Source organism: Propithecus coquereli, unplaced genomic scaffold (assembly GCF_000956105.1).
Source record: "Propithecus coquereli isolate 6110/MARCELLA unplaced genomic scaffold, Pcoq_1.0 Scaffold351, whole genome shotgun sequence".
NCBI classification, from domain to species: Eukaryota; Metazoa; Chordata; class Mammalia; order Primates; family Indriidae; genus Propithecus; species Propithecus coquereli.
Window position 1 is genome coordinate 2,387,807 of NW_012149186.1, and position 15,983 is coordinate 2,403,789.

General features: G+C 38.1%; 1 protein-coding gene across 1 annotated transcript in view; it reads left to right on the forward strand.

The window, feature by feature from the left end:
• The window catches only part of WAPAL (wings apart-like homolog (Drosophila)), a 106,843-nt gene extending 93,306 nt beyond the window's left edge, over nucleotides 1–13,537 (forward strand). Inside the window, exons 15-18 of the mRNA XM_012651256.1 lie at nucleotides 3,348–3,555; nucleotides 6,375–6,463; nucleotides 10,766–10,861; nucleotides 11,186–13,537. Of these exons, the coding sequence (XP_012506710.1) occupies nucleotides 3,348–3,555; nucleotides 6,375–6,463; nucleotides 10,766–10,861; nucleotides 11,186–11,251 (459 nt within the window). The 3' untranslated portion in view covers nucleotides 11,252–13,537. The remainder of the gene's footprint in view (nucleotides 1–3,347; nucleotides 3,556–6,374; nucleotides 6,464–10,765; nucleotides 10,862–11,185) is intronic.
• The last annotated feature ends 2,446 nt before the right edge of the window (nucleotides 13,538–15,983 follow it).

Below are 15,983 nucleotides of genomic sequence, written 5' to 3' on the forward strand. Positions count from 1 at the left end.
TACTGTATTTAAAATTGCTATGCCTAACTCCTCCCACCCTCATTACTAAACACATACTTCCTCTGCCCTCAAATTATACTTTACTCCAAAACTGTTTATGATTCCTCATTTCTTCATACTCATGCCAACATTTTGCCAGTCTAACAGGTTTCTAGATATTTTTGGTATTTTCTTCAATGTTAATTTTGCACATGTCCAGAAACAGTAATGGATTGCACTATCCTTTTTATTTTTCCAAAGCCCTTGCTGACTTTTTACCTCTTTTTGTCTTTTTGAAACCAGTAATGCTTGAAGTTGTGACTTCAGAAATTAATCCACAAAAACTTGATCCTTTCCTGAGTCATGACTAGGAGCCTATCATTGTCTTCTCAAATATTTTACTCTCAGGGCTTCTTAAAAATTATTAGGAAACCCAAAGAGCTTTTGTTCATATGTACTATATCTATATTTACTGACTTATAAATTAAAACTAGGAAAATTGGCCAGATGCGGTGGCTCACGCCTATAATCCTAGCACTCTGGGAGGCCGAGGCGGGCATATTGTTCGAGCTCAGGAGTTTGAAACCAGCCTGAGCAAGAGCGAGACCCCGTCTCTACTAAAAATACAAAGAAATTAATCGGACAGCTAAAAATATATAGAAAAAACTAGCCGGGCATGGTGGCGCATGCCTGTAGTCTCAGCTACTCGGGAGGCTGAGACAGAAGGATTGCTTGAGCCCAGGAGTGTGAGGTTGCTGTGAGCTAGGCTGACGCCACAGCACTCACTCTAGTCCGGGCAAAAGAGTAAGACTCTGTCTCAAAAAAAAAAAACTAGGAAAATTGCATTAACCATTAGAGTAGTGACATAATCACATGGCTTGTAGACTATAAAACTCCACTGTACCCTCATGAGAGAAAGCAGTAGGCTGATCTCTTAGTATTAGGTCATTAAATATGAAATGTCTGATTTTGAATCAAAAGTTATAGTTTATTATATCTCAAACAAGAAATAGTACAATTAAAGTCCGTGCCTAAACTATCAGTGTAGTTTTGCCATCTTAACAGTAGCTTGTTTATGCCAGCAGTAAAGAAGCCTGGACAGCAAGTGGCAGTGAAATCACGAAAGGCATTTTCCACAGCTTGTTGAGAATTGAATATTTTTCCTTGCAAGAAGTGGTCCACAGCTTGGAGGTAGTGGTAGTCAAGTTGGTGTAACGTCAGGTGAATGTGGTGGATGACAGAGAGTTTCCAGGTTCGGCATCTATAGTTTGAGCAGCGTTGTTTTTTGCAACATGTGGTCTTTCAAGAGGATTGGCCTGTCTGTATTGACCAGTCTCTCAATGAGGATTGCAAGCATCCTCATCATTTCATCCAACTGGTTGCAGTAGACATCCATTGTAATGGATTGACCAGGCTTCATGAAGCTGTAGTAGATAATACCAGCGCTGGACCACCAAACAGACACCATTAGCTTTTCTTGATGAATATTCAGTTTTGGACTGTGTTTTAGCACTTCCTCTTTATCCAATCATTGTGCCTAATGCATGTGATTATCAAAAATAATCTGTTTTTCATCACACATAACAATACACTATAGAACTGGTTCACCTTTATGTCATGACAGCAAAGAAAGGCAAGCTTAGAGATGATTTCGCTTCTGATACTTGTTTAATTCATTAGTACCCATCTATCCAGCTTCTTTACCCTGTCCATTTGTTTCAAATGGTCCAATATTATTGGAATAATAACATCAAGCAGTTCATGCATAGGTTGAGATGGATTCGCTTCCACTATAGCTTTTAGCTCATCATTATCTACCTTTGTCTCAGGTTGCCCACATGGCTCATTTCAAGATTAAAATCACCAGAACAGAACTTCTGGAACCATCGGCGTGCTGTGTGTTCATTAGCCTCATCCTTTTCAAACACTTTGCTGATATTTTGAGCTGTCTCTGCAGCATTGGTTCCACAATAGAAATCATATTAAAAAATAACACGAATTTTTAACTTATCCATGGTTTCGCAGAAATTGCTCTAAAAATTTTTTTGAAAGATAATCACAAGCCAGAAACCATGTGTTTGAAAGAATGAGGATGTACCTTCACAATAAAAATAAAACAAATGTCAAAGTCAAAATGTCAGAGATACCAGCTATCAAATTTAATACTTAAGGAAATCAGACATTTCATATTTAATGACCTAATATTATTATGAATATAAGTTTGACCTCCCAGAGTCCTCGATAGGGTCTCAGGGACTCGCAGAGATTCCTGGACCAGTTTTCAGAATAGCTTTTCTATATAAAGCTTAAACTTTATTTTCTCAAGGGTATTATCTTATACTAGCTGTCTTTGAAGTTTATATACCACTGTTTTGTGTATTCAGCAAATTTTTGAGGTCTGTTTGGCATTTGATCTTCAAGTAGTTCTTTCTAGTAATTGGAGCTTTTCCCAAACTATGAAAGTGAGTATATTCAATGCTTTCTATGTGTTCAGCACTGTACCAGCATAGAGGAAAATAAAGTAAGTGAAGCGAAGGAATTTGGTGTGCCCCTCAACCCCCGGCCGGAGTGCTGTGGCTTCAGCCTAGCTCACAGCAACCTCAAACTCCTGGGCTCAAGCGCTCCTCCTGCCTCAGCCTCCTCAGTAGCTGGTACTATAGGCGAGCACCACCATGCCCAGCTAATTTTTCTCTTTCTAGTAGAGACAGGGACTCACTCTTGCTCAGGCTGTTCTCAAACTCCTGACCTCTAGTGATCCTTCTACCTTGGCCTCCCAGAGTGCTAGGATGACAGGTGTGAGCTACCGCATCTGGTCTGGTGTGTTCCCTTTTGACTTATGACTTTCCCTATGTACTTCATTTGGTAAAAATGCTAATAATGTTAGTTGAGATCCAGTTCTTTCTGAGATCTTTTGCTTTTGACTTTTGCTGATTCTCTCTTAAATTCTTTGAAAGAACCCATTGCTCCCCTCCCACCAACATCATGTTGTTTAATTCAGTGTCCTTCCTTCCTTTCCCATTAACTCATCTAGTCTGCCTGGGTTAATTTAAGTCTTGTTTTTTTTTGTTTTTTTTTTACTTGAATTTGTTAGTATTATCTAAATTAAAGGAAATTGAAATTGTCATTCTTGGAAACAATACCTGCATCATTTAATAGATTACTTGATTAAGTCCTAGCAGCATTTATGGTTTTGTTTTGGCTTTCAGTAAGATATAGACTAAAACCTTTTACTTATACTCACTCTTTTTACCAGACAGCCTTCTTTAGAGTTAGCAATATATTTAAAATCAATCAGAACCTTGAATTTAGGTGTCTGTATGTTAGTTGATGATCTCTTTTTAATGATCTTCAAAAATAATTTTTATCAGCTATTCCTTGAACGAGAACGAGCAGCCCAGTTGGCCGAAAGTAAAACAGATGAGTTGATCAAAGATGCTCCCACCACTCAGCATGATAAGAGTGGAGAGTGGCAAGAAACAAGTGGAGAAATACAGTGGGTGTCAACTGAAAAGACTGATGGTACAGAAGAGATACATAAGAAGGAGGAGGATGATGAAGAACTTGACCTCAATAAAGGTATATTTATTTTGAATAGTGTAGTCAAGTTGAGCATAATGGTTTGATTTTGTTTTCTTCAAAGTATTTTAATTCACAGATTGTCATAATCTAGCGGTTACTTTAGGGCTTTTCTTTTTTTTTTTTTTTTTGACAGAGTCTCACCGTGTTGCCCGGGCTAGAGTGCCGTGGCGTCATCCTAGCTCACGGCAACCTCAAACTCCTGGGCTCAAGCAATCCTTCTGCCTCAGCCTCCTGAGTAGCTGGGAGTACAGGCATGCGCCACCATGCCTGGCTAATTTTTTCTATGTATTTTTAGTTGTCCGATTAATTTCTTTGTATTTTTAGTAGAGACGGGATCTCGCTCTTGCTCAGGCTGGTTTCAAACTCCTGAGCTCAAACAATCCGCCCGCCTCGGCCTCCCAGAGAGCTAGGATTACAGGCATGAGCCACCGCGCCCGGCCAGGGCTTTTCTAATTCAGTCCAGACAGGCTTTGATACTTCAGTATTGTAGTAGTTCTCCCTAGCAGTGAGGAAGGTGGATGTCAGTGGCACCCATGCTAGCGACAGGAAAGATCAAGTCACTTTTCCTTCCTGGGCCCTTCTTTCCTTTACTCATCTATTTGAAAAGCAGCTACACAAAATGCTTTTTCCAGTTTTGAATTTTTTCGATTGTTTTGTCAGTTTCACTTTAAACCGAGCTCTATTGTAATAAATTCTAGGAATAGTTCTCAAAGGGTAAGTACTGGGTGGTAAACACTGTAAGGATTACTTTGGAGGTAATATCTGCACTAGTCAAATCTTCGAGTATCTAGTGTTGTCAGTAATTCTGATACTTGTTTTACCATTCATACAAGTTTTACAGAATAGCCATTTGAATTTCCTGTCACTAAGGTTAGGAAATTTAAATTGTCAGCTCTCTACATTACATGGATTCCGCATCCTCAGAGTCAACCAACCGTGAGTGAATCAAAAATATTTGGGGAAAAAACCCAATAAACATAATACAAATAAAAAGTAAAGTATAACAACTATTTACATAACATTTACATTGTATTGGGTACTATAAGTAATCTAGAGATGATGTAAAGTATACCAGAGGATGTGCATAGGTTACATACAAACACTGTGCCAGTTTTTATCAGAGACTTGAGCATCCTCGGATTTTGGTATGGGAGGGCGTCCTGGAGCCAATCTCCTGTGGATTCCGAGGGACAGCTGTAGTGTGTTCAGCTTCACCTAACTAGGAATACCCAGCAATGTCTCAATCTGAGCTCCTCCCCAAATCTAATGCCATTAGTTCTGATGTTGTAAGACATTTCTGTTTCTTTTTCTCAGTTACTAGGTTTTGATATTTGGGGAGGGGCGCATAATGATATTTTTGGTTGTTTAGCAATCTTTTAAAAATGTAAACAGCTTATTGAAACATAATTCAGATACTACAAAATTCACCTTTTTTTTTTTTTTTTTTGAGACAGAGTCTCACTCTCTTACCTGGGCTAGAGTGCCGTGGCGTCATCCTAGCTCACAGCAACCTCAAACTCCTGGGCTCAAGCGATCCTCCTGCCTCACTCAGCCTCCTGGGTAGCTGGGACTACAGGCATGTGCCACTGTGCCCGGCTAATTTTTTCTATTTTTAGTTGTTTGGCTAATTTCTTTCTATTTATAGTAGAGACGGGGTCTCGCTCTTGCTCAGTCTGGTCTCGAACTCCTGAGCTCAAGCAATCCTCTTGCCTCGGCCTCCCAGAGTGCTAGGATTACAGGCATGAGCCACCGCGCCCGGCCAAATTCACCTTTTTAAAGTGAATAATTCAGTAGTTTTTAGTATATTGGTAAGACTGTGCAGCCATCACCCCCATTTTCCCCTCCCCCAGCCACTAGCAACCACTAATCCACTTTCTGATTCTATGGGTTTGCCTATTCTGGACATTTCATATAAAAGGAGTAATACAATATATGTGGCCTTTTGTGACTGGCTTCTTTCAAACAGGAGAATGTATTTAAGGTTTATCAATGATATACCATATGTTAGTACTGCATTCCTTATTATAGCCAAATAATATTCCATAGTATTATTGTACCACATTTTGTTTATCCTTTTGTCCATCGATAGGCATTTGGGTTGTTTCTACTTTTTAGCTTTTGTGAATAATGCTACTGTGAACAATTGTGTACATTTTTTGTAGACATATTTACATTCCTTTTGGATATATACCTAGGAGTTGCAATTGTTGCATTATATATTAACTCTATATTTAACGTTTTAAAAAGTGCCAAGCTGTTTTCCATTGTGGCTGCATTATTTTACATTCCCATCAGCAATGGATGAGGGTTCCACTATTTGTCTTAGGTCAGTCCCGGTGGGTGTGAGATGATACCGCATTGTGGTTTGATTTGCAGTTCCCTGATTACTAGTGATATTGAACATCTTTTCATGTGCTCATTGGCCATTTGCATATCTTTTTTGAAGAAATGTCTGTTTAGTTCCTTTGCCCAGGTTTTGATTGGGTTGTCTTTTTGTTGAGTTGTAAGAATTCTTTATATATTCTAGGTACTTGATCCTTACCAGATACATGATTTGCAAATATATTCTCCCATTCAGTAGGTTGTCTTTTTGCCTTGTTAATGGTGCCCTTCATAACACAAAAGGTTTATGGTTTTTAGCCCTTATATTTGGGTCCCTACTCCATTTTGAGTTAATTTGTGGATATCCAGTTGTCTTAGCATCATTCGTTGATGTTTAGTAGTTTTGAAGAGAAGATAACTAATAGAAATAGTTGATTTTGTGAGATGGTTATTAATTGAAATACTGATATAATTCTTTATTTAAACATTTTCAGCCCTTCAGCATGCTGGCAAACACATGGAGGATTGCATCGTGGCCTCCTACACGGCACTACTTCTCGGGTGTCTCTGCCAGGAAAGTCCAGTGAGTAAATAGTTCAGTAATGTTTTATCTTTTTATCTTTAAAATCTTTTCTTTCAAAGATTCCAGTGGACCAGTTTCATACCAACCCATGTCACTTATTTATTTCTTTAATTTTTCCCCATTTATGTCCATATTATTCCAGAAAGACTGTTGGCTGGCTAGAGGGTTGTTTAAACAATTTTTAAATTATTTTCCTGTGGAAGAAAAATGGCAAGAAAATGTCTTAATATTTCCAACAGTTTTCTTTAGTTTTGAGTAGAAACCTTTCTTAGTAGAATCTGTGTTAGAAAGGGAATAAACTTATCTAGCATTTTTTTTTTTTTATACGTTCTAGACAGGTTTATTCCCTTTCCAATATATGTTTTACTAACTGAGGTTTGGAGTGAAATAAATTGATTTTCATGTTTTAAAAGTAATTTGTTGATCTTTATGGCTTTTTTAGAATTGATGTGCATGTCAGAGTTAGGCCGTTTGCTGTTTAATAAAAAGCAGATGTCAAAAACAAGTTAGTCTCATGAAGTAAAGGAGGAAAATTTACACACCTGAAATTAAATTAAAAATTAAGATAGCGTATAATGTTAAAAACTTTTAAATATTTGTTGAACTTTTAAAGGTACTTCCCAGAGTTGGAGTACATTAGTCTAATGAAAAAGTTGTTATTTGATGGATGAATCTGTTCAGATGTCTTTGGTTGGAATAAAAGAAGGGATAGTATAAAACCTGTACTTAGCTGGCTTAACCAAGATGGCAAAGTCTAATTTGGATTATTTCAGTGCCTCAACAAGGTCATTAGGAACTCAGATAATTTCTGTCTTTAAACTGCTGTCCTCCACATGTTGTCTGCTCCTCTGCTAGTTCTCATGACCCTATGCTGACTATAGCTAGATATCTCATTAAGTTAAATAATATCCAGCAGTAATAGGTGCCTCTTCCTCTATGTTTCTTTTTAAGACAACAGATCCCCCCCACCCCCTTGGACCTTACTCCACCCCACCCTTCACCAAGTAGACTTCCTCTCGTCTGGGCCAGCATTGGGTCACATTACCTGTGAGAAATCTGAGTGTCTAGATAATCTGACTGAGTCATCCCAGAAGTGGAAGGTTGTGGCTATTGGGACATCTGCTGCCATGGGAAAAACAAAGATGAGGAGTAAATCAGTCTGTAAAGGGGGTGGCAGAATCACCGTGAGTGTTCCCTTTAAAATGGGCGGTTCACATGCATATTTTTAAGTGGAAGGTCCAGTGTGGTAAAGCCAGTTTTTTAAATAAAAGGGAGTTTTTTCCCCTTCCCCCTCTCCCTTCTTTTCTTTTTTCTTCTTTTCTTTTCTTCTTCCTTTCCTTTTCCTTTTCCTTTTCCCTTTCCTTTCCTTCCCCTTCCCCTTCCCTTTCCCTTTCCCTTCCCCTTCCTCTCCTTTCTTCCTTGAGCATTCAGGAGACAAGAAAAAATGTAGCAAGAGAGTTGGCTTTAGTAGGAAGTCAGTGCCATCACTCTTTTTGAAGCTAGAGGATTGGAAGAAAAGACTAATGTTACATGAATAGCTTCATTTGAGGAGTAACTCATGCAGACTTCTTGTGCCTGGGTCCATCTCCCCAATCACATTTCCGCCATCTAGTTCTCTATGGTGTCTTTTTTTCACTTTCTGTATCTATTTATCTAAGTCCTGTGTAGTTTTACAAATCAGTCGTAATCCATCTCTTCCATACTTACATAGTATTCAATCTAAATGCATACCAGCCTGCTCCGTGAGCCCCCTCTGGGCACCACCGCTTTCAGGATGAAGACCAAGGTTCGAGTCATGGCTCTGGAGGCCCTGCTTTATCCCCCTTTCCTGTAACCTCTTCAGTTCAGTCCTTTTCCTTATTTCCAATGTCAAGATTTTAAGAACAAATGAGAAACGTAAAAAAAAACAAACTAGCTCACGCCTGTAATCCTAGCACTCTGGGAGGCCGAGGCGGGTGGATCGCTTCAAGGTCAGGAGTTCGAGACCAGCCTGAGCCAAGAGTAAGACCCCGTCTCTACTAAAAATAGAAAGAAATTATCTGGACAACTAAAAATACATATATATAGGAAAAATTAGCCGGACATGGTAGTATGCTTGTAGTCCCAGTTACTCGGGAGGCTGAGGCAGGAGGATCGCTGGAGCCCAGGAGTTTGAGGTTGCTGTGAGCTAGGCTGACGCCACGGTACTCACTCTAGCTAGGGCAACAGAGTGAGACTCTGTCTCAAAAAAAAAAAAAAAACAGGGAAGAAGGAAGTAGGCCTCAAATAATGTAATATTTAAATTTAAATCTTTTTAAGTATTCAGTTTTACACATACTAGGTTTAATCATAGTCATGTTCGTTCTTATATAATGGTCTCTGAAATTGTGTTATTACAACATGTGATTTATCTTGGGCTGTCTTTTCCATGTTAAATCCTATTTATGTTTGTATCTTATCTGTAAAGAGATAAGGTTCTTCAATTGTGGGCAGTGTTGTGAACTCAAAAAACTAGCTGATCCCACAAAAGGTAAAGGAGATTGGTTTTCCCAGTGTGTTAGTGGAAGAAATAGACAAGAAAGCAGGTGGTTGTATGTAGCAAGCGCTGCTTTGTGGTCAAGGGCAGCATACTTAGGAAGCCCAGGAGAATCTGGTCTCATTTTCAGTTGTCCACCATGACTTCTTACCACTTTGCATCTGGTGCATTGCGGTGGTCAGTCTTCTTCCAGCTCTTCTGCTCTCTTGCCTCCCTCCATTCCTGGGTCTTACATGCTGCCACCAGGGCCATCTGTCTTCAGAGTACTTGCTGATCACATCACTCCCCACCAGCATTGAGGCAATGTTGACTTTGTTTACTGCTTCAGGACAGCAGATTGAAGACTGCTTGCTTCCCAATTTCCAAACCAGACATACCTCTTGGATATTTTTAAAATTTTTCAAGTAGTCCATGCTGTATCAAGCCTTTTCTTTTTGTACCTGCTATGCTGTTTAAAATAAATGCTATAACTGTCCTTCCTATTGCTTCAGCCATTGTATGTATTGCATTCTGTAATGTGTGGACAAGAGAAGGGTTTGATTTAGATTAATGAGGGGCTATCAGCTGGGAGTGGTGGCTCATGCCTATAGCACTCTGGGAGGCCAAGGCCGGAGGATCACTTGAGGTAAGGAGTTCCAGACCAACCTGAGAAAAAGTGATACCCCATCTCTACTAAAAATAGAAAAATTAGCCAGGTATAGTGGCACATCCCTATAGTCCCAGCTACTGGGAGACTGAGGCAGGAGGGTCACTTGAGCCCAGGAGTTGGAGGTTGCAGTGAGCTATGATGATGCCACTGCACTCTAGCCTGGGCAACAGAGCAAGACCGTGTCTCAAAAAAAAAAAAAAAAAGGAGGAATGAGGGACTTCCATCCAAATCATAGGAGCACTTTATTTTGCTTCTTTATAATTTTTTAAGTGTCCTGGTGAAGGAATAGAAAAGAGGGAGGGAGGGGCTGATGGCAGATTGCTAAAGAGTAATATGTAGTTTCTTTTTCCTTGCTCCCACTAACAAAAGTCAAATTGGAAGCCCTCCCCCACTTTTTTTTTCGGCCCATTACTTTGCATCCTCAAACTTGGGATAACATTGTTTTGTGCTCCTTATTATAGGTGCAGCTTACTAGAGGAGCTTTTCTTTTTGTTGTTCCTGAAGCTTTAAAGCATTTTTTAATATAATGAAATAGGATAGTTTTTTAAGCAGGTCATGTAATATTTTCCTTATAATAGATTTTTTTATATATATTAATAGTTTGGCTGTTCCTTGCCAATAATGAAGGGAAACGCTCTCTTATCTGCTGGCATTGTTCAAGAATCTCTTTATAAAAGAACTTCTAGTTAATTCCTGTCCTACATATTTGGCTGAATTCACCTGTGGAGCATGAAAAATTTTATTTCGAGAGCAGCTCTATGAGTACATTCTCAGTGTAACATCCTCCCCTCCTCTCCCAATTCCTTTTGCGGCACCCACCCCCAGCACGCACTCACATATTCACCAGTGCAGTGTTATTTCAGGCCTTTTTCTTTGAAGTTTACAAAAGTAATTATGCACACAAATGCTTCTTCGGAGGCTTTGCCAGCTGTGCCTTTTTCCTTTCTTGAGGGTAGGCTGGGGGTAGGGAATGGATGCTAATGCAGAGTGAGTGAGTGTGGAAACGGAATAACCTAGGTGTTCCAAGGACCTTGTAGAAGTTTGTTTTGCAACAGGGTGTGTGCCAGAACCAACAACACAGGGTGCGATCTCATGTCTTCTGCCCGCCGACCAATATTTCTTTGATTTGTTTCCTCAGATCAATGTAACCACTGTGCGGGAATATCTGCCAGAAGGAGACTTTTCAATAATGACAGAGATGCTCAAAAAATTTTTGAGCTTCATGAATCTTACTGTAAGTAGCTTTTATTGTAGCGTATGTGGTTTTAAATTTTAAGAGTAATACGTTGACAATAGAAATAAAAATACTATGGCCACAGTGAGTGGAAGCAAAAAAGGATTGTCTTTTAATTTTAATTTTAGTTCTTCAAGTTATTAATAATTATTTCATGTTATGGCAAAACACTTTATTATCAAAGCCACAATTTAATATCAGTGTACTTTTGATTTGTGGTGTTCATTTTAGTAAATATAAAGGAGTTAAACTTCTATTTAATACTTTCTAATGTTTGTTAAATATTAACTGTTACTTCTTTCCCTCCTTCACCCCCTCTTTCAGTGTGCTGTTGGAACAACGGGCCAGAAATCTATCTCTAGAGTGATTGAATATTTGGAACATTGCTAGCTGCTTTCCCTTTGCTTCAGGTGCTCGGTAATGCTGGAGCTATCCTTAGACAAAGAAAAGTCACGAAAGAAGTCCTTGAAGATATACCGAGAACATTCATCAGTATCATTCATGTTTGGATTTTTAAGACCACCTGATTTCTTCGTCATGCATTCTGCATTTGCTAAATGACAGTTACTACATCAATCTGCAACTATCAAAAATGAGGGAAAAGGTTCAGGCTGTTAACAATTCCATGCAGTATTTAAATACATTTACTTTGGCAGAGTTTATACCCTCCCCTTGTTTTCTTGCTTTATTCTGGGCAAGATTTAAGGGGAAAATTTGTGCTGCTGTTAGTGCAACTGCTGTGTATGTTGAGCCACTGTTGTCATGCCAGCCAGGTGCAAAGGCAGCTTAGCTACTGAGGTATCGAATGTTCTGAGGACATTCTAGACAACAGCTTAGTTCCTTTTTCAGGCTCATTTGCTTTTGCTTTTTTGTTGAATGATTCCAATCGTAAATAAAGCTTTTAATAATTTTGTGAATTTTTTGGTTGTTGTTCCCTGAGCTACTGTCTATATTTAAAATTAGATGGAATCCAAAGACACAAGGGATTAATAGTATATTTTTTTATTCTTGATTAGGTTTGGGTTATTGAACTGTTTTTCACTTTTGTGACCACAACCATATTCAATATCATACCATAATGTGTCATAGCTGTAGACACAAGAAAACAAATCACAGTCGAGGGAATATTATATAAGATGATGTGCCCTGTTAAAGGAGTGAGCAAAATAAACAAACCCAGGGTAGTTTACACTTAATGCTAGAGAGGCTCTTGAAACATTAAGTTATGAGGGAGGATTCTCTAGATATATTTTCTAATGTTCAATACAATAAATATAAGGAAGCTAAAACACCAATGTGGAATTCATGTTTCCAGATAACATGTATATTCTTCTATAGAATGACAGGATCAATTGCATAAGCGCAAAGCCTTAAATTGCTGGTTTAGAGAAGACCCTTTTTTCATTCAGATTCTTTGTTCATAGAACAGTTGTTTGAAAAAGCAGTTATGGAACACACAAAATATTTTATAGACTTAATTTTATGACATTGCAAATTTTTCTTCTATTATTGTTCAGACCACTGGTTATATGGTTTTTTCTTTTTTTATTGATTGGGCCTGAATACAGGCTTTTTAGAGAGATGTTTCATGAATACTTTTAAATACCTTTCAGGTAGTTACATCATGTTTCTTCATTGGATTTGTAAAACTTAAAGCCATAAAAATATTAGTTTGGTGTGTATTGGGGAAAATAGCTTAAAGTCTAATTTTTACCCATTTAGACTTTGTTATTTCCTTGTATAAAGTGACAAATCGGGGCTCTTGTATCAGTGCCAGCTGTAATGTTTTTTGATGCAGTGGCTGCCTTCTATTGTCTTCCTATTTTTGATAATGCAGATTGTTGGGAAATCTATAAGGAAGTAACTGATTCCAGGCAAATTGTTTTCTTCTTCCTTCAACCCACCCCAACCCCTACCCCTTCACCTTTTAAGAACATAGTATACCAGTGTAACGTGGGAAAGATTGAGATTGTATTTGCCCTGAGTATAAAAGCTAGCTTAGCAAACTATTTTAAAAGCATATTGGTATGTGATACCCATAAAATTAAATTAGTTAGATGTTTTAATTATTTTAAAGTACATTGATATTTATTAATCATTGGCTTTAGGAAAAGGAACAGACTTGGTAAAACTGACTTGGCAAACGGTGAGGATATTATGAAACATTTGGATGAGAACAATCAGGGTGAACTACATTTTTCTGTTACACTGGTAATCATTTGAGAATTGATTTACCTCAGTGTTTAACAGTTTTTTTGTTTTATTTTGTTTCTTAAATAATAACTAATTGTCAAGCACTGATAGAGATGCAGATTTTGGTGGGGGGAGGCGGTGGGGGAGATACCACCTCACCAACTGTAGTGCATTTGTGTGTTTTTAACCCTCAGAGAACTCTGCATTTTAGGGTACTTGAGGCTGACTTGCAAATTAACTAAAGTTTTAAAGTAACCTTTTTTTTCCATTGTAAATATTTCTGTAAATACTACCAATTGGAAATTAGAACAGTAGAGTACTTTTCTGAATCCAATCCTATTTTTATTTTATACAGTATTTCCCAGCTATGATCTTTGGATCAAATGCCAACAGCTGGAAAAAATAGTTTGTACCAGTTTCATGAAGTATGTCTTTGGGTTTTTGTAAATAATTTTAACTCAAATAAAATTGCTACTTTCAATATACACGTTGTCTTTAACATAAGTCTATTGACTGATTTTGGAGGAAGAAGTCTCACAAACCCGATACAGTCAGCTCCAGTGGGAAACATGACTAATGGGAAGCACACTGTGTCACCTGTGAGTTTCCACCTGACTACATGTGCATAGATGTTTAGCCAATTCTTAAAAAATATTATATGGTCATGTTTTTAATGATACTCATGTGAATACTCTGCAACTCAGGCCCATTAGAGATAGCTAATTGTTGTAGCTGTATAGTTAGGCCTTTGGGATGCTCACTGTGTTGCTTTAGGTCTTTTTGCCCCTCTGAATATGCTCTAAGATGATTTTCCTTCTGAGGTTTTATAGCTGCTTTTTAAGTTTTCCAGTTTCCTTCTTGGTTGTCAGCCTTTAAGCCCCTGCCTTTACCGCAAGTAGATTCCTCAACCTCTCCTTTCTGTTTTTAATCAACAAAACTAGATTGAAGAATGTCCCCTGGGAGTTCCCATCTACTCTCCCCACGTACAGGCAGTGTATAAGAGTGGTTTAAGGCTGCAGGATTTGCATATAGAAAGCCCAAAATTACACATAAATTTTGATTCCTATCTCTGATACGTGTTTATTGACTTTGAGCAAATTCTTGAACTGTTTCCTCAACTAAGAAATGGGCATAGTACCTACCTTATGTGAAGATTAAATAAGTATATATGAAGCATTAGCACAATGTTCTAAACTTAGTGAAGGCGTGGTAAATGGTAGCTTTTTACCATTTTACTGTTTTCACTCTATGGGGAAATTAAAATGTTCTGGATAGTGGAGTAGAATACCGTAACTATTAGGGATATCTGTGATGCTGCTGCTTCATACATACCACTGAGGTCATTAGGGTTTGAGTTACTTCAACTCTAAAAGTGCTGCTTCCAAAATTGGTTATGTTAGTAATGACTAATAAAGCAGGGGGAAATTGGACAAACTTCAGTAATCATTAAAATGATTTAAATGTGTCCTTCAGTTTTGTTTGTTTTAACATTAGAAGAAAGGATTTTTTTTTTTTTTTGAGTCGGAGTCTCGCTTCATAGCCGTGGCTAGAGTGCTGTGGTGTCATCCTCGCTCACAGCAACCTCAAACTCCTGGGCTCAAGCGATCCTCCTGCTTCAGCCTCCCAAGTAGCTGGGACTAGAGTGTGAGCTGCCACGCCCGGCTAATTTTTTCTATTTTTGGTAGAGATGGGGTATCACTTTTGCTCAGGCTGGTCTTGAACTCTGTCCTCAAGCAATCCTGCCTTGGCCTCCCAGAGTGCTAGGATTACAGGCATGAGCCACCACGCCCAGCCTAGAAGAAAAGATTGAAAGAGGTTTGCACAATTCACTGTCAGTTAATGGTCTTCTGATACTGGATGTGTAGGTGAATAACTTCATGTATAATGTCTTTGAACAAAGAATTTGAATAATACTTAGTGTTTTGGTCAAACCTCTGTTTCCCTCTCTAACCTCGTGTGTGTGCAGTCTGAACAGTCCAAATGTCATGTACTGGTTTAAGGAGCAAATACACAAAGCCTCATCTGTATACTACCTAGTTTTTAGTTATCTATAAGAACCTGTCTGCTATCCAGAATTGTTTTACAGAAGGTATAGGTAAATGGAACTGTACTGTTACAAGATTCGTTAATATTAAGTAGAATTGTCGTAAAAGTGCAATTATAATCCCTTGAGCAACTAATAAAAAATAATGCAAAGAGATACAGCTAGAACTGCTGGAGGGAATCAAAATGGAACACTGAAAAATCATTTGATTAACCAGAAGGAGACAGGGAAGGAGTAACAGTAAGAAAAACCAACAAGAAAAATAACAAATAGCAAGGACAAATAGATACAAATAAAAAGCAAAAAATACTTTCCCTCTAAGGAAACAAGCCAATGATGTCCACTAAATCTTTAGATACCAATAGTTATATTAAATGTAAGTGCACTAAACACTCCAGTCAAAGACAGATCGTCAAACTGAATAACCAAGAGACACACACTAAATACAAATATACAAATAGTGTGAAAGTAAAAGGATGGGGAAAGATAGACCATGCAAACACTGATCACAAAGTTGGAGTGGCTATGTTAATATCAGACAAGATAGACTTGGGAAGACAAGGGAATATTTCTAGGTCTATTAAGGGGATGGAAGTCTCTATCATGTACAAATAACAATTATGTCTATCTAATAACGTGATAGGACTTTTACAATATGTGTGGCAAGAACTGGAAAAAAATGAAGGGGTGAAATAGACAAAGTCACAATTACAGTTTGATAATACTTCCTCAGGAATTAATAGGATATATTTTTAAAAATCAGGATAGAAAAGATCCGAATGACAGCATCAGTTATCTTGACCTAGTTGATATTTACATGATGCTACACTCAACAAATTTTTCAATTGCACATGAAATTTTCACCAGGATAAGCCATCTGATGTA